At 39.3% G+C, this 18671-nt stretch overlaps 1 protein-coding gene across 1 annotated transcript in view; it reads right to left on the bottom strand.

Annotated features, from left to right (window-relative positions):
- Positions 1-2864: 2864 nt before the first annotated feature.
- The window catches only part of IARS2 (isoleucyl-tRNA synthetase 2, mitochondrial), a 1410425-nt gene continuing 1394618 nt past the window's right edge, over positions 2865-18671 (bottom strand). Inside the window, exon 23 of the mRNA XM_044061644.1 lies at positions 2865-3290. Within this exon, the coding sequence (XP_043917579.1) occupies positions 3148-3290 (143 nt within the window). The 3' untranslated portion in view covers positions 2865-3147. The remainder of the gene's footprint in view (positions 3291-18671) is intronic.

Raw genomic sequence — 18671 nt, 5'->3', positions numbered from 1 at the left:
GCACACTGTTTGACAAAGAAATGAAGACATCAGAGCAGGCACCCAAGTAGCTCCAACTGCACAGAAAGTCAACAAGAATATTACCGTTGTTTGGGCACTTGTGCAGGAAAGCAGAAAGCAATCTGGTAAAAATTATTTTAGACAGACATGAAAAGGCAAGTGGAAACATGGGTGTCAAGCAAGGAGATAGGTGGATTGTGTTATGAAAAGATCTATGACAGGCAGGTGGAGAGTGGCACTTGAATGAGACAGATGACAGTTGCAACACTCCAACCCATGTAGAAAATGGGGGCTGACGATGATGATGTCTATACATGTAAGCCCCTAATGTGAGGGAGCCATCTGGTCCCTCAAACTCTGGTTCAGTATGTTCTGCCTTTTGAAAGACCATGACTTGCTAAATGTTTTTTTTTCTGTGGCCCAGATGATTTATGTATATGCCACCACTATAGTGTGTCCACAGAGAAAAATCTGTGATAGTCTCTCTCTCTCTCTCACACACACATGCGCACGCGCATACACACACACACACACACACACACACACACACACATTTACACAGTGAGAGTGTCCTTGACAAACGTCTATCACAAGATGCACTGATTTTTGTGACATGCATGCAGATACTGACACTGCTCTTAAAGTAGATCTACCACAAGATGCACAAACAGACACACACACATACACACACACACTCGTGCACTTAATCTCACTCACATGCTCACACACACACACATAGCACACTTGTCAACTAGGAAACTGAAGGAACACTAATTTAGCTACAGCTTACCTTTGGCATGCTGGAGGACACCACATCTGGATAAAACCTAGACAGGGAAAGGAGGGACATGCAGACTTCATCTTGAAGGAACCACAGCAAGAACTCAACCAGAGATGAGAGTTGTGAGATGGCAATGTCACTCGCTGAACCACAAAGTCCAATGATCAGCTGCTGTCACACACATCCTACCCAGACCACAAAAGATAGTCACTTATTGTCTACAATACTGACATATAATTGGAATTGCTATTGAAAGAAATTTTGGCCAACTTGTTGCCCTTAAATAGACTGCAACACCCCCATATAAACAATTCACAGCAACGTCATTTTTACAGTGATTTCTATGAATTGCACTGAGACAATGCTCCTACCAAGCCAGATGAACATTTGACAATAATCAAAAAACAGCAGGGTTAAATCACTTTTATCCACAGACAGCCACCCTACCCATCAATTACAAATGTTTCATAGATTGTGTATACCACAGATGTCTGACTGTGATTAAAAAGGGAGCATGCCAGGTCAAAGGTAGTTTCAGAAAGTATAAAATGATCGAAGTAACTTTCCAGAAACTACATTCAGTGACAGTTGAGGTTACCTTTTTCACCACCACTGTATGACCGCAGAGTTGGTATATACAAGTTCAGGGGGTGTGGGGGTGTCCCCACACATTGGGGGTATAGGGAAACTTTTCCCCTACAAAACAAACTTTGCACTTTCACTGAAAGCAATTTTGGTGAACATTTTTTGATATTTTTAAGTTTGATGAAACTGCCTTTGGTGAGTCGACATCAAAGTAATGCTAGTCATGTAAAGCCAGATTAGTGACATTTAACTTGATTGACAGGAGGATCAGTCCTTTTCATTCATAGACAGCACCCCCATATCTATCAATTACAGCCACATCGCTGACTGTGTACATTTTATATGACTGGCTGCATTAAAAATAAAAATCATAATAATAAACCTGAAATACATTGCTATGGTAATTATTATTATTTTTTCACATAAAGACACAGCAGTCATGGAAAAAGTATTCCAACTTACTTGACACAAATGAGCAGTAGTCCTATAGTGCCAGATAAATGACCACTGAAATTCATCAAATGACAACAGAGTCGGTTACTTTCATCCACTAACTCAACTTAGTTTCACACAAACAACAGCCGCAAGCCTAGTCCTACAAAGCCATCCACTGCCAGTATCTGGTTGCTGCCAGTGTTTAAAAAATATCTAACCACATGCTACCACTGACTAAAACTTCTACATCTCTTCTTACTAAGGCCATACCATTCATGCTACAGTTAAAAACTGTGGGCTTTCTATTCCATCCCACTCATGATTTACACAAAAAATCAATAAGGCTATGGGTAGAATGGGGGAGAAAGCCCACAAACTGAGTGTCTAGTTGTTCAGAACCACGGCATCTCAGCTGCACCTTCTTTGAATGGGGAACTGTAGGCTATTTATTTTTGTTGTTAAAGTACTGTTGCATTTCTTTACTTAAAAAATAAATAAATGCTCAAAAGTACCCATAGCTGTACAGTGCCATGGGTAGCTGCCTAGTTCACCTACACAAAAGGCCATCCATAGCTGTATGCAAAGAATATTTTGTATAGTGTGTGGGGCTGAAAGCAGTTTGCGTTATTTTTTTTCCTAATTTTGAGCCAAGCACTTTAAAGTGAAATGGTGCCTTGTTTGAAATTAGATGTTTCACAGAATGGATTGCTGCATCATTTTGCAATACTGTCTAGTCTCATTCCACAAGGGTTATAAGAAATGTTATCTCTGTCAAACTCAATCATAAACTGGTTAAATGAAGGGATCCAGTGTATGTGGCATATTGCATACAAGTATATTGACTTATTCAGATAAATATATATATATATATATATATATACACACACACACACACACACACATATATATATATATATACATGCATGCGTATAACTGCTGTTTTTCAAATATGAAATGAGAGTCAGAAAAATCTCAGTTTGTAATGACTCTAGTAAAAACAAAAGTGCTGAAACATAACAGCATATGTTTTAACAAATAATTGCAGAGCAAGAATTACCACTGGTTAGATTTTTAATACTTACTTTATAAAATAAAAGAATAAGCAAGTGCACTTTTCTTCTACAGAAAAAGGCATGCTGTATAAGGTTAACAGTCATATTATACATTTTTACAAGCAGAATTTCTGATGCTGTGTGACTATACAAAAAGTTCAAGAAATGGTAAACAATTTTAATAAATATGACCAGTAATGCTATCTCAGGTATTATTCAGATCTGTCCAGTGATGAAGTTTTTTTCAGTTGTGCTACATAAACACATACTCTGATCATCCTGAAATCAAGCAGTCTAATTTCCAGTGATGGCTTCTGCACATCTAGGGCAGGGTGTAAATTCAGAATCAGCTGTGTATTTCCTACAACGGGGACACCTTGCTTTCGCAGCTGGTAGTGCTATGATTTTGTAAGATCCTTCTTCTTGAATATCACCACCTGAAAAAAAAAGCACTGTAATGAATACCATAGCTTAACTCAGGAAATGCTTTGTTACCTCCCATCCTCCATCTCTTAGTCCTAGTCTGGAGGCATAAAACTCCAGTCCAGTACTTTTTGTTAAACAGGTCAGGTCCAAGATGACATCTTACCTGGATCAAAAGACCTGAAAACTTGAAACCTTTGGTCCCTGATGATACAGCAAAACTAAATCAACAATTTTAAACCAGTCACGTCCCTACAGACAGTACATCAAGAATGTAAGACCCGAAACTTTGTGGTCCTCTGCTGATGTATCAAAATAAGTAAATCAACAAGGCATGTCTGTTTCAAGTATGAACTGCTGTTATAATGGAAACATTCTGTGGAACAAAACAGTGCGTTTGTATACCCCCTTCCTCCCATATTCAAGTGCAGTTTTACACTTGTTAGCGTTTGCAGCTTGAGCACACACAGCTGTAAGAGGATACTGCTCTTCTGAGATATTTACAACTATATTGCTTGTGACATAGGCAAACTTATCTATATAAAAGTAATCAAACCATATGAACAAATTCACATTTACAAACATTATAAATTGCATATATTGTTATATATCCTATAATCTAGGACACATTTCATAAATTAATTCCTGCCATCTCTTAAACTTCATCTCTCCTAAAAAACATTTTCTGCATTTGTTGTTCCCACAATTTCCAAATTTGCTATGCAATTTACTCCAACCGTTTTCTAAAGATTCCATCTGTTGTTCTTTTTTCTCTGTTAAAATATTCACTACTTCAAATATAGTTGGTTTAGATTTTGATTTCCATTTTCTAGTATTTGCTTTTTTGTCAGCCACCAGAATTACACTTAACGTATTACTATATATAGGCAATTCAGATTCTGTATCCCAGCTCAAAAAAAAAAATTTCCTTAGTTACACTCATTTGCTTGCCCAGTATTCCAAACAGTATATTCTGTAAGGAATTTTTAAAGTCTGCTAACTCATTACGTCACAAAACATATGTTCCCAGTTACCTCTTTCTTCCCCATCACACCTCCAACACTTGATATCAACCTGAGGAAATATTCTTTGAAGTTTGATTGGGATATAAAAGTATCCATGCAAATAATTTCAGGCAAAAATCCTAAATCTTCTATTCTCTGTTGCATATTTTAGAGTCAAACATACAGTATTTCATCCCATTGTTTCTTTGTGAACTGCATATTGAATCTCTTTTCAACCTTTTCTGACCTCTTCTGATTGATTCCTATAGTTATTGTGCAATTTTTATATGGCCAACTAATTATCCATTTTTAACAGTACCTTCTGTTCAAGATTCAATTAAAAACTCAACCAATACAGGTTTTTCATTTAAGGATATCCCTATCTCTTTCTCGTTGCCTATACTCTGATATCAGTCCCTGATAGGGAAGGAAGTCACTAGCCTGCAATACAAATGTCTTCTAGGCCACTTTTCATTCTATTAATTTTTGTTCTCTAATTATTCATTACCTTTGTAAGATTCCTCCTGTAAATTACACCCACCTCTTGTCTTTTCTCTACACCCCTAAATTCAGTCATCCCTATCTGCAGAATCTGCTTTCTCCATTCCCGTTGTTGGCTTAATTCTTAATATACTTTATGAATATAAATGTGAATATGAATATTCTGTATCACTGTTATTTTCCTTAAGGATCTGCATCCAAAATCCATTTTTCCTTATTTCTTGAACTACCCCCTTCTTCATCTTCATCATCCCTTTCTACTATGAATTGTGGCTTTATTTGTATTATGTATAAGGGTCTTAACTGTGCAACTCTAACATTTCCCTTCAAATCAGGTAATCCTAAACCTCCTTGTTCTAATGGGAGGATCACCTCATCCCATTGTACTCTTGTCCTCCTCCCCATCCAAATAAAATCATTCAACTTTATTAATTACTGTCTACAACGTCTCTTCTGGATGATACAAATATGCCTGACCTGTGTATAAAACTAAAGGGACTAAAAACATTATACTGCACATATCTTGCTATCCATATCCATTCCAGTTTCTCATTTTTTGTATTATATTTTGCTTAGTCTCCTCCTACATATCCTCAGTTTCCTTAATCAAATGACTTTTAATCTGTACTCCTAAATACTTTTGTGACGATTGGGGAGAGATGGCTGAAGGCTGCCAGCCTAGTCAAATATAATTTGATATATAATTCTGGCATTTGTAAATAAATGTAAAATACAAGCATGTTTCTTGAGTGTAAAAGAATACTGTGAAATGTGGAACTGCAAAATATGTGACAACATTGCACTCTACTGGCCCAGTGAAGCATATTGTGACCCTTTCATATTAGAATTCGGCTCCTGGATGACAGTTTCATGCCCATTGTTTTAAGGCTAAAGTTTATGACCAGAATTTACATGTGGAAGGTGCTTTATTGCTCTAGTTTCTGTTAGAGTGTACATGTGAAATGCCTTGTACTGTTGTAATTTACTGAGCAGGTGTTAGATTGCTAAATAATGCAGTTTGTGGCCTGAGAACTCAGACCAGGTGTTAAGATAATGCAATATGAATACTGGGAAACCTAAGTGTCAAAAATGATGTAATTTGGGAGGGCCTTTAGTGACATGTTTGTTAGTAATGTTTGAATACTATTTCTCACAAGAGACTGAGAACATTTTGATCTTGGATATCTAATACAGCATTCTACCTTATGCTCACATGTAAGTTCTAGCACTGTGATTTCTTGCAGGAATAGTTAAAGCTAGTAAAGATTAATTAGGTATTTTTCTTTGAAATCAGACCTGTCTTACTGTATTATTTTAAGTTTCTGTGTGATCTCTGAACTCTTAGATATCTCGGTGGTGTAGTAGTATTGTCTTGTCTTTTAATTATTTATTAAAATATTAAATATTTTTACCTTCTACCTGTGGCTGGTTTGTATAGAGATAAGTTCTAGAGTACATTGCATATTTATACAGGTTAGTGTAATAGGCCACTCTAAAGTAAGCTTTGACTGTTAGTCATACTACCATTGGATAATAATATTGCAGAAGTAATAATTGGACACCCTTTTAAGGGCCTTTTAGTAACTGATATTATCAGCTGGGTGGTGGCAGTAATTACTACCGTATAGTCTGGGTAAAGGGGCACAGCTGGAGAATCTGTGTCAGCCTTTCCCAGGAGTGTCTGTGAAGTTGTATAAATACTTATCTCAAAGTGTGTGTGTGTGTGTTGTGTCAGCAACTTGGCAGGGACACGAAGCACTGGTTGGACAGAGAGGGTACTGGAGGTTCTAGCTTGCCCAGCTAGGCTGAGATCTGGACCCTGTATCTGTGCCAGTGGGGAGCCTTATTGGGGAGCAACCAGTTCCAGACTGACTGTGATCTCTGTGTGCACTTAAGGGAAATTGTACTTTACTGTGTGTATTAGTTATCCTTTTCTCTTCTATGAGACGACCTCCCTGGTGTTAGTGGTGAGGATTGAGGCTACTTGACTGCTGGGTCAGGGTGCAGTTGTCACAAGTGTTTGGCAGTGGTGGGATCTACTTCACATACTAATTGGCTTGTAGTGGTGTGGAGTAGAGCAATTCCTATACCTTATGTACAGTGATCTCTAAAAGTGTTTTGTACTCAAACAGCCATGCAGTGTATACTCAGAGTTCAGATCACAACTGTTTTATTTCTTTTGTTAGCTTAGTGTTAGTCAGGGTGAGCAGGCAGCATATCAGCAGAAGAGTATGGAAAGCTGACAAGGAGCCAGCTAGTGGAGATGTGCCAGACTAGGGGACTGGTGCATGGGAACCTGACTAAAGCAGACCTGACTGCAGCCTTGGTTACAGCTGCATCAGAAAACAGCAGCCTGGAGGACAATCAGACTGACAGTGGAGATACAATATCCTCGGAGAATGAACAGCTCAACCTTTCTGCAGTGGACTTAAAAATCCAGCTGGAGCTAAAGAGACTTGAGTTGGAGGCCAGGCATATGGAACTAGAAGCAGCCGAGAAAATGAGGAGTCTGCAAGCTGACGAAAATGAACGGCAGAGGAGGCATGAGAGGGAAATGCTGACTCTTCGCCAGAGTCATGGAGGTAATAGGGAAGGGAGTAACCACACCCCAGAAGCACAAAAGGTCAGTAAATTTCTTCCACAGTTTAAAGAGGGGGATAAATTTGATAGCTTCATTCATATGTTTGAGCGAGTATGTAAACAGTATGAAGTTGACCAAAGGCTCTGGGTATGGTTCCTGACCCCCTTACTCCATGGTAAAGCTGTAACTTCTTTAACAAAAATGCATGACACTGACTGTTTTGATTATACTGCTGTAAAAAGACATTTATTAGAATGTTTTAAGCTAACACCTGAAATGTATAGGAAAAAGTTTCGTGAGCACAGATGCAAGGCAGATGAAAATGCATGTGAATACGTTGCTGAACTGAGCACTTATTTTCAGAGCTAGGTGAGTGGATGTCAGGTCACCACTTTTGAAGGGCTGGCAGACCTTTTGGTAAGGGAACGGTCCCTTAGCACTTTGCCTGAGGACATGAGGATCTGGTTAACTGATAGACAGTGTGCTACTTCAGAGGAGTTGGGAAAGAATGGAGACCTATACCTAGCAAGCAGGGCAGCCCTGCACAGGAAAGGGACCCCCAGTACTGCTCATTGGACTAAAGGAACCCATGGTGGGCAGCACAGACTGTCCCAACAGAATCCGCCAGTAGCAGGGGAAGCCACTAGTCCAGGTACACGTCCATGAGCTAGGGTTAAATATTTTGAATGCAACCAGTGGGGCCATGTGGCATACAGATGTCCACGGAGGCAAGGTGGGGAACCAAAGGTGAGGGAGCCAGTAAGTGGGAAAGACAAAATGCCAACAGTGGGCTGTCTTGAGACAACAGGGGTATGGAACTACCATCCTGCAGATGTCCTGAGAGGGGAGGGAAGGATTTGAATGAGGCAGTACTATGTACTTATGCAGTTACATGCAGTAAGGCTAGGAGACAAGCATGTGGGTCTGGTAGCCTGTGGGAGACCCAGACAGACTGCATACTTGCAGCCAGGACTGCTGAGGTGGCTACTTCAGGGAGTGAGCTACGCTGCAGCAGTGAGACTGCATGTGAGCCACAGCTGCTTGTGGGAACTGATGTTCCTTTGGACAGGGTTACTGCAAAGGTAGAAGTGAGTAGTAGTACCCAGGCTGACAGTGAGGCACTGCTGTCAGAGAATGCCAGACGTCCTGTGGAATGGGAGCTGGGAAGAGGTACAAGGAGAGACTTGAGACAGGCTCAGCTCTCAGACCCTACATTGCAAGGCCTGAGGCAGGTAGCTAGGGAGGCACCTGATTCTCAAGGGAAGGGGGAATCTGTATACTGGAACAAAGGGTTACTGTACAGAGAGTTGACCCCTGAGGGAGGGCTAGAAGGTGAGAGAGTACAGCAGTTGGTAGTGCCTAGAGCTTACCGTCTGGTGCTTCTAGCCATAGCCCATGATATTCCCTTTGCAGGTCATATGGGCATAAAGCGTACAAAGAGGCGTATTATGCAAAACTTCTATTGGCCTGGAATTTCCAGAGATGTAACAGGGTACTGCAGGACCTGTGAGCAGTGCCAAAAGGTAGGCAAGGCAGGAGACAAAGTGAGAGTTTCTTTGATGCCTTTGCCTGTGATTGAGGAGCCATTTCAGAGGGTAGCAAAGGATATTGTGGGTCCTAGTTCCACAGGGAAAAAGTACATCCTAGTGATTGTAGATTATGCTACACGATACCCTGAGGCAGTGGCTTTGTCCTCCATTGAGGCAGAGAAGGTGTCAAATGCTTTGCTAGAGATTTTCAGCAGGGTAGGTTTCCCAAAGGAAATACTGTCTGATAGAGGTGCCAATTTTATGTCAGACCTGCTGGCTTGTCTGTGGAAGCCCTGTGGGGTGAAGCACATGAAGACCACCCCCCTACCATCCCCAGACTAATGGTCTTGTTGAGAGGTTAAACTATACAATTAAGTCCATGCTACGGGCATTTGCAGATCAGTTTAAGAGGGAGTGGGACAAATATTTGCCCCATCTATTGTTTGCTTACAGAGAGGTTCCCCAGGAATCCACAGGTTTTTCACTCTTTGAGTTGCTGTATGGGCATAGGGTGAAGGGACCTCTAGATTTAATTCGAGATGAGTGGGAAGGTGAGTGTGAGTCTCACAAGGTGTCTGCTGTGGCATATGTCGTGAACCTCAGGACAAGGCTCAGGGAACTCATGGACCTGGCCCAGGAGAACCTGGCAGAAGCCCAACAATAGAAAAAGGTGTGGTATGACAGGAATGCTTGAGCTAGACAGTATGCTGCAGGGCAGCAGGTGATGGTTCTCATTCCTGTCAGACACAAGCTGCAAGGAGCTTGGGAGGGACCCTACAAGGTGGTAAGAAAGGTAAGTGATGTTAACTACATGGTGGAAGTGCTAGGCAGACAACAGGGGCACAAATTGTACCATGTTAACATGATGAAACCTTACCATGATAGGGAGGCCCTTGTGCTGAGCATTTGCAGTGGATTGCAGAAGTAGTCAGAGAGATCTTGTGATTGATCTCCTCAGTGAGGCTCGGCCAACACCTCGGTGGAAGGGGTAGCAATGTCCCAGCAGCTATCTCCTACCCATGTTCGAGAAATCCAAGCAGTGTTGCAGGTGTTTGGGGGCATGTTCACCAGGAAACCAGGGAGCACCCACCTGGTGCAGCACCAGGTGGATACAGGACCCCAAAGGCCCATCAGGCAGGCCCCTTAAAGGGATGAAGGCTGCCAGCCTAGTCTAGTCAAATAGAATTTGATATATAATTCTGGCATTTGTAAATAAATGTAAAATACAGGCATGTTTCTTGAGTGTAAAAGAATACTGTGAAATGTGGAACTGCAAAATATGCGACAACATTGTACTCTACTGGCCCAGTGAAGCATGTTGTGACCCTTTCATATTAGAATTCAGCTCCAGTGCTTCAGGATGAAGGTTTCATGCCCATTGTTTTAAGGCTAAAGTTTATGACCAGAATTTATATGTGGAAGGTGCTTTATTGCTCTAGTTTCTGCTAGAGTGTATATGTGAAATGCCTTGTATTGTAAGTTTCTGAGCAGGTGTTAGATTGCTAAATAATGCAGTTTGTGGCCTGAGAACTCAGACCAGGAGTTAAGATGATGCAATATGAATACTGGAAAACCTAAGTGTCAAAAATGATGTAATTTGGGAGGGCCTTAGAGACATGTTTGTTAGTAATGTTTAATGATATTTCTCACAAGAGACTGAGAGCATTTTGATCTTGGATATCTAACTCAGCATTCTACCTTATGCTCACATGTAAGTTCTAGCAATGTAATTTCTTGTAGGAACAGTTAAAGCTAGTAAAGATTAATTAGGTATTTTTCTTTTAAATCAGACCTGTCCTACTGTATTATTTTAAGTTTCTGTGTGATCTCTGAACTCTTAGATATCTCTGTGGTGTAGTAGTTTTGTCTTGTCTTTTAATTATTTATTATTAAATATTTTTAAAACCTTCTACCTGTGGCTGGTTTGAGTAGAGATAAGCTCTAGAGTACATTGCATATTTATAGAGGTTAGTGTAATAGGCCACTCTAAAGTAAGCCTTGACTATTAGTCATACTACCATTGGATAATAATATTGCACAGTAATAATTGGACACCCTTTTAAGGGCCTTTTAGTAGCTGATATTATTAGCTGGGTGGTGGCAGTAATTACTACCGTATAGTCTGGGTAAAGGGGCACAGCTGGAGAATCTGTGTCAGCCTTTCCCAGGAGTGTCTGTGAAGTTGTATAAATACTTATCTCAAAGTGTGTGTGTGTGTGTGTGTGTGTGTGTGTGTGTGTGTGTGTGTGTGTGTGTGTTGTGTCAGCTACTTGGCAGGGACACGAAGCACTGGTTGGACAGAGAGGGTACTGGAGGTTCTAGCTTGCCTAGCTAGGCTGAGACCTGGACCCTATAGCTGTGCCAGTGGGGAGTCTTATTGGGGACCTGGTGAGCAAGGAAGCAACCAACCCCAGACTGATTGTGATCTCTGTGTGCACTTAAGGGAAATTGTACTTTACTCTGTGTATTAGTTATACTTTTGTCTTCTATGAGACAACCTCCCTGGTGTTACTGGTGAGGATTGAGGCTCCTTGACTGCTGGGCCAGGGCGTGGTCGTCACAACTTTATTTTATCATGTTCCCATAAATATGGGTATTGCTGGCCCAATTCATGTGTGTGCACTTCGTTTATGGCTATAGCCTTTTTGTTTTATCTTTATTAAATTTCTATTAAAAAATAAATAAATAAAAACAGAAGCGTTTCAGAATGCTCCAAAACACTGAGACTTCCTTTTCTGGTTCCAGCAGGTACAAAACAATATCATCTGCAAATAAAGCCAACTATTTAGAACACTATACCAATTATATTCTTGAACATCTGAGGTCCTTATTTTCTTTCCAGTGGTTCTAAATATAATGCTAATAACAAAGGGGCTAGAGGACTTCCCTGCCCGGTTCCTCTGTTCAGACACAACTTTTCAGAAAGGAACCCTCCCACTTTGATTTTTTGCCTCCGTTTCCTCATACATCCTTCTAATTAACTGTATTATTGTATCAGGACATGAAAATGCTTCCATTGTTCTACTCATAAAATCCCAGCTTATCCTATCAAATGCTTTCTCTACATTAAACCCACCGATAACAGCAGTACTTTCTTACATTCTGTTTTCCCCTGGATAATTACTGTTCTATTAATTCAACGTGTAAAAAATTGCAAAAACGGAGCAATAGCAGGCAAACACTTATAGGCAAAATATCATTTAAAAGTTTTATTTAGCACCGGTAACAAAAACAGATAAGCGCTTTCACTATTACAGCTTCTTCAGATCTAAGAAGCTGTAATAGTGAAAGCGCTTATCTGTTTTTGTTACCAGTGCTAAATAAAACTTTTAAAGGATATTTTGCCTATAAGTGTTTGCCTGCTATTGCTCCGTTTTTGCAATTTTTTACACGTTGAATTTTTACTTTGTATTGACAACGGAGCATTCACCAGAGTGGCTTGCGGTACATTTTGAACTTTTAACTGTTCTATTAATGTTGTCAAATGTTTGCCTCCCCTCCACAAAACCACTTCCATATCTATAACATTCTTTTAGCCCTTATAGACAAACAGTTTATAATCATGGTTTATTTATTTTAGTCTTTCATAAATACTTCTATTTGTGCTTTTTCTTGATTTCACCACTTTTCTGCTTTATAGAAATTTTCTTAACATTTCCAAAATAAGTCTAATACCACTACATGATCTGTGGTTATTTTTCTTGTTATAGGCTCTCTAAGTTTTGCAACAACCCTTTCCACTTTATGTTGCCTAAGTTGTTGAGTCAAAAGTTTTTGTGCTCTGGAGTTAGCAAAAAAATAACAGCAATCTTTCTAAGCTCATGAATACTACCCAGGTACTCCCTTATTTATTCTTAAGCACTCTGCAACTGCACCTCCTCTTGTTCTGTGAGATTCTCCTTATTTTGTAATGCTTTAAACTTTGCCAACTCCTCTAAATAATTCTCATTGATTTTTAAGCAGATCTCTTTTTCTTTTACTTCTACCTTATTTTTAAACTCCACTTTCATTTTATCCCACTCACTTGGTATAACTTATGGAGTACTTTTATATTCCCTAATAACTCCTGGATAATTTCCACTACCCATTCCTTAAATTCCTCTATTTTTAACAGGTGGGGGGGGGGGACACTCCACTGTCTCATATTTACTTCATTACTCTGCATTTTATCTTGGGAATTATTGGCACATGATCTAAAACAGTTATTGGATGTGTATCAAAGTGCTCAATTAAATGGACATGTTCATGTGAAACTTATGTTCTATCAAGTCTAGCCCAGTTATTGTACCTTGAGGAATATGTAAATTTGTTCCAAGTTCCTGCCACTGAAATCACATCTTTCATACTAAATATTTTCATGTTTTTTAATCTATCTTCTTTTCTTATACTTTCCCTTCTAGCCCCCCCAATAAACATCACTGTTTCAAAGCAAGTTCCAGTTCCCACCTATAAGTAATATTTCCTGATGAAAGCTATTTCTTGCAAAAAAAGTTAAGCTACAAAATAACAGTTATAAGTGGAATATAAATATATGTCAGTGTAATCCTCATCTCTTGCCAGTAGCCCCTTACTACTACAAATCTGACATTATCTTTTTTTCCCTCTTCTATCACTACTAGAGGTCCTCCAGCAATTAATAATATAAGTATTCCTCTTTTCCTTTGCCCTAATATTCTGCAGAATATCCATTCTGAAATCCTTTCTTTATAAAATTCACATGCTCATTTATTTTCAAATGTGTCTCCCACATCACTGCTATTTGCACTCTGTATTTCTTAATATAAATTATTCTTTCCTTTTTGTCTATACTTATAACACCATTCACATTCCAAGATAATATGAAAAATGCCATCATTACGGTAAGAAGTCATTATTCCCACCTATTACATATGGCAGCTTTTTTAAATGTTTAATTCCAGCTTTTGTGATACATGTATCCATTAATGTATGGCAAGTTAATCCTTTACACAGTTTTTTCTTATCAACACACAAACCTATGGCAGATTTTACAAGACTTTTTGTTTTAATAAATACCCGCAAACAAAAAAACAAATGCCCCTCATAAGATATTAACTTACTACCAACATACATAACTATGCACATCTTCAAATAATGGAAGGCTATCCCTCCTAACAGGAACATTTGTGTGAAACAGACAGCTGCTAACACAGGCCCTAGTTAACCTGAAATTGAGGTTATCCATGCTAAGATGCATTTATTGCCTGTGCTTCTACTTATATTAACTAGCATCTGTTCTTTTTTAAGCTTTATTCCCCTCCACCAGATATGAAAACTACCTGCATACTGTTACAAACCAACTCTTAGCCTTGAAAATATCAATGTTCTGTCTTTTACAAGCTTATTATCAGCTTCCCTCCATGGAAACGTAAAAGAAAAATGTATTCCTCTGTTGCAGCTTGAAAATCAAGCTGAAACATTTATTGCTAAAGGAAAACTTACTATATTCAGTGTTCTTATATTTACTTATTTCCACTTAAAATTTGCTATTACAGTAAGTCAAGGGCCTTAATCCAGACATTCAACTATGCAAAAGTAAGAGAAAACATAGCTGTACAAATATTGTGTACTTTTACACCCCATCTCCCACCTCACCAACCGGAGATTACAGCTTAAGTTAAACATGCTTTTGTCATAGACGATTACTATGCCAATGGCTTAAGCTCCCTTATGAGCCTAGCCAATATAACCCAATTTTAACCAATAAATGGCCCCCTAGGGGCAAGAGGATGGCAAGGACTTGTGCCTGTGCCTTTTATATCTTACCTGTCCATAAGGGCCAGGCACTACCCCAGGTGTGAATTTGTGATTTTCCATCCATTGATCCAAATTGCTTTTGAAGAGGACCAGGGAAGGGCTCTGCTTAATGTGAATAGGAAACTTGTTCCAAAGAAGGAGCAATCTCTGAGACACACATCTGTCTCTCCAGCATATTTTGTTTCAGTCGCTGGCTAAGTTTAGATCCTTAGATTAAGTGACCCTCATGTGTTTGACTTGCAAATGTATAGCAGCTTTACCAAGGCTGGATTGGTGAGTGCCTTGTAGATCAGGCATACTTCACCCCTTAACAGTAGGTAGTAGACAGAGTAAAGGCACAAGGCTTTTAGTCTGTCCACATAGGATATGTTGTTTACACCCTGTACTTTCTTTGTGAGGAACCTCTAAGATCTCTCCAGCTGCTGTAAGTGCCTAGTTAAATGCCATATTGTACTCCATTATTGTTCCATAATGAGGGCTGAGGATAATAACTATAATTTCCTTGGATCTGGATGGTGTACCTTTACTTATAAGTTGTGCCACACAGAAGAACTTCCTCACCACTGTGGACACAAAGTGGTCAAAATTCAGGCTACTATCTATATGTGTATCTAGATCTCCCATCTCTGAGTCTACTATTAGCGGTGTGCTACTGATGTAATTTTGAAGGGTATTTGATTTCTTAGAGGGTATGATAATGCATTTTTCAGTTTTAGGCCATGGTTCTGGCATCAATCGTTTGTCTGATGTAGACCCCCCTGAAGCATATCTACATTACTGGGGGATTCAATGACTGCCCCCAGCTTGCAGTCATTGGCAAGCTTTATCATCCAGAGGCCTTCCACGTTAGTCTTGATTTTACAGAAGTATATTCCAAACAGGAGTGGTCCCAGTACTGAGCCCTGTGGCACACCACTAGTAACTGGCCCCTTGCTGGATCTTGATTTACCCACTTTAACCATATGTCCTGTCCATGAGCCAACTGGCTATCCATCTGGTGATGTAGGGATTTATACCCAGTTTTGTGAGTTTATTTATAATACCCGAGTAGGGAACTGCATCAAATGCCTTGACCAGATCGAGGTAAGCAGTATATACAGTTTTACTCAAATCCATGGCCTTTGGAGGTTTCCTATGTTGTAGTTTATCAGATCCATGATTATTCTTTCCATGGTCTTACATACAAGACTAATCAAACTTATGGGTCTGTAATTTCCTGAGTCAGTAGATGGTCTCCCTTTATGGATAGGGATGACTGTTGCTGTCCTCCACTCTATTGGGACAAAGCCAGTCCAGAGGTTGTGGTTAAATAGAGATCCTAAAACAACTGATAAGTCCTGATTTAAGCTGTTTAAGAGGCAACCTGATATATCATCAGTCCTCACTGAAGCCAGGTTTTTAGCTTTACAGAGCGCAGTGGACTGCACTTTTCTTCTCTTTTTGCACTGTAATACCACCATTTCTTAATACCCAAAATAAAGAAAGAGAAGAGGAAGAAGAAAGGCATCTGTTTAGTTTAATAACTGTCACACCTTTATCACATACAAGAACTAAAAATTATTTACTATAAAATATGCATTTTATATTGTGAAAAGTTTCATAGAAATACTGTTAAGAAAAGAAATAGTTTTACTTACAGTTACTTTTTCCCCTCCTCCTTCCCTCCACCTCAGAGTTCTTCCAAACATTAATGACATGAAATGAGGCTCCATTTGCCTTTGAGTTCCTCAGAAGTTTAATAGAGTCAACAAAAGTACACTCTTTCCACTTATTGTTATACAGCTGTATTTCACAAATGTGACTGATGCTTTGCAGTCTCACATTTATTCACTGATTTCCATGTTGCTGGTCTTCTTGCTGTTCATCTCCATTTCCCAACATCAGATTCCAGTTCAGTTCAACGGTGCTTCTGAATTCTGGTCAATTCCTGTGCTTCTCTCTGTCTCAAGCATTTTCCTTCAAAACGGTGGAAAAGGTTTCACTGGCAAAGTCTTTCCATGTGCATTTATTATCAGAAGAATGAGAAGCAGAGTTCCCTTCTGTTTGATGGCTCATTTTTTGTTAGACAAACTTTTGCGTTTCCTCCTTAGCTTGTTCTGTATCAAAAATTACTTTGATCCTCCAGGAAAAAAACTATTCTGAAGACTGCTGGATACAGCAGCTTGAATCTCACATGAGCCTCTTAACATTCCATGATTACCGGTGTAAAGTGAATAATCATTTTCCACAAATACTCTACTGTCTCAAACCCTTTTGCCAAAGTTTTGTCAGGATCAGCTCTTTCGGCTGGTAGGTTTGCAACTTTACTAATAAAGCTGTTTGTCACTTTTTTACGGCCATATTTGGAGCATACACATGGTACACCCTTTCAGTTAACAGATCCTGTTGTGCAATACCAGTCCAGTGGCTTATTTATGCCTTCATACAATTGATACAGTATTTTCATTCTAGTTTCTTTGGTAAAGCAGAAAATCTCATTTCCCCTACATGCTCTGCCCACTAATTCTACAATTTTTTTTGAAAATCACTTCTTGAGCAGTCTCATACTCAACCAGCCTTTTACTCATTTCGACCTATGATATTTGCAGTTTTATTAACTCAACTGAATACCTGTTTAAAGCTTCTTCCATTTTTTTCAGCCTTTTGTTATTTGAGTTGATATATATTTAATCAGGTGTGAGCACGTTTGTCTTATTTTTTTTGTCTACATTACTGGAAGCCATGTCTTGCACCAAAGCTGGAGCTGAATAATTTTTCCCAGCCAGTGTTTTCACTTCACCTTTTCTAGTCAATTTTTTTTTAGGCTTTTAGTTTCTTCTTTGCAGGCATCCAGGCAGTGTACTTACTAGCCTTTAGAGAATGGGCTTACTGTACATCAGTACCCTGACTGGAGAATGAGCATTCTCCAGCAGGATATTAATGTTCAAGTAATGCCCACTGAAAAATGAGTAAACCGCTTCACGGCAGCATATCGAGCTTGTACTGAGAAAACCGAATGGCCATCATTATTTTATGCTCACCAAGCAGCGCGTCTGCTGTTTAGTGAGTGTAAAAAAAAAAAAAAAGAAAAAAATTAAAATAAAGAATGTGTGTGAGTGTATGCCTGTAACAAAGTAAGAGAGAGAGAGAGAGAGCGATCACTCCAATGAAACAGAAAAGTGTGTGGGTGTGTGTGTTTATGTTTCTCTCTGCATGTGTGAGTGAATGTGTGCATGAAAGCTGAGAGATACTGTGTGTGTGTGTGTGTGTGTGTGTGTGTGTGTGTGTGTGTGAGAGACAGAGTGTCGGTGAAGTGTGAAAGTGATCGAACTATCATCCTTGGTAGTGTGTGTGATAGAGTGAGAGAATGATCCCTGGCAGCAGCAGCAGTTTTATCTACCTCTTCACCTCTTAGACATACCTGCCAACCACTTAGCACAAGAAATCTGGACAAAGCCTGACATAATTGGTGGTGGTGGGGGGGGGTGCTAAGAAATAGGAACATATTTTGTGGGGAATGCTAAGAAATAGGAATACATTTTAAATATTGCTCTTATAAACTTTGAAAGTTGCTAGAAGAACAGGATTTGTGTTGTTAGCATGCATTTTCTGAAGGATATGAAATCTGAAACTCAAATGCATGTCATTATCTGAAGGAAATAAAACTTTGAAACTCAAATGTATGTCATTATTCAGTAACTTCCGTCTCCAATGACTTTTAGGAGTAAGGGACCAAAAATATAAAGTAAATACCTGAATTTTTGTTGTGTGTTAAATTTTGGATGTAAAATGCTTCCTCCAACACCATTAACATATACTACAGCAAGTATGAAACATTAGGCGGAGGAACTATTTTACATCAAAAATACATTAAAAAATAAAATAGTACTTAAAAATACATAAGTAAGTAAAACACAACAACTTTACAGGTAGCCCATTCTCTAAGCACAATAATGCCTTTCCAGTGGTGTAGATGCCTGTGGCGTCAGGCCGCACAACACTCCTGGGCGGGCATTAATTATACAT

The sequence above is a fragment of the Protopterus annectens genome, chromosome 1.part0 (genome assembly GCF_019279795.1).
Source record: "Protopterus annectens isolate FY-2018-M chromosome 1.part0, PAN1.0, whole genome shotgun sequence".
NCBI classification, from domain to species: Eukaryota; Metazoa; Chordata; order Ceratodontiformes; family Protopteridae; genus Protopterus; species Protopterus annectens.
This window is presented reverse-complemented; position numbering and strand designations above follow the sequence as displayed.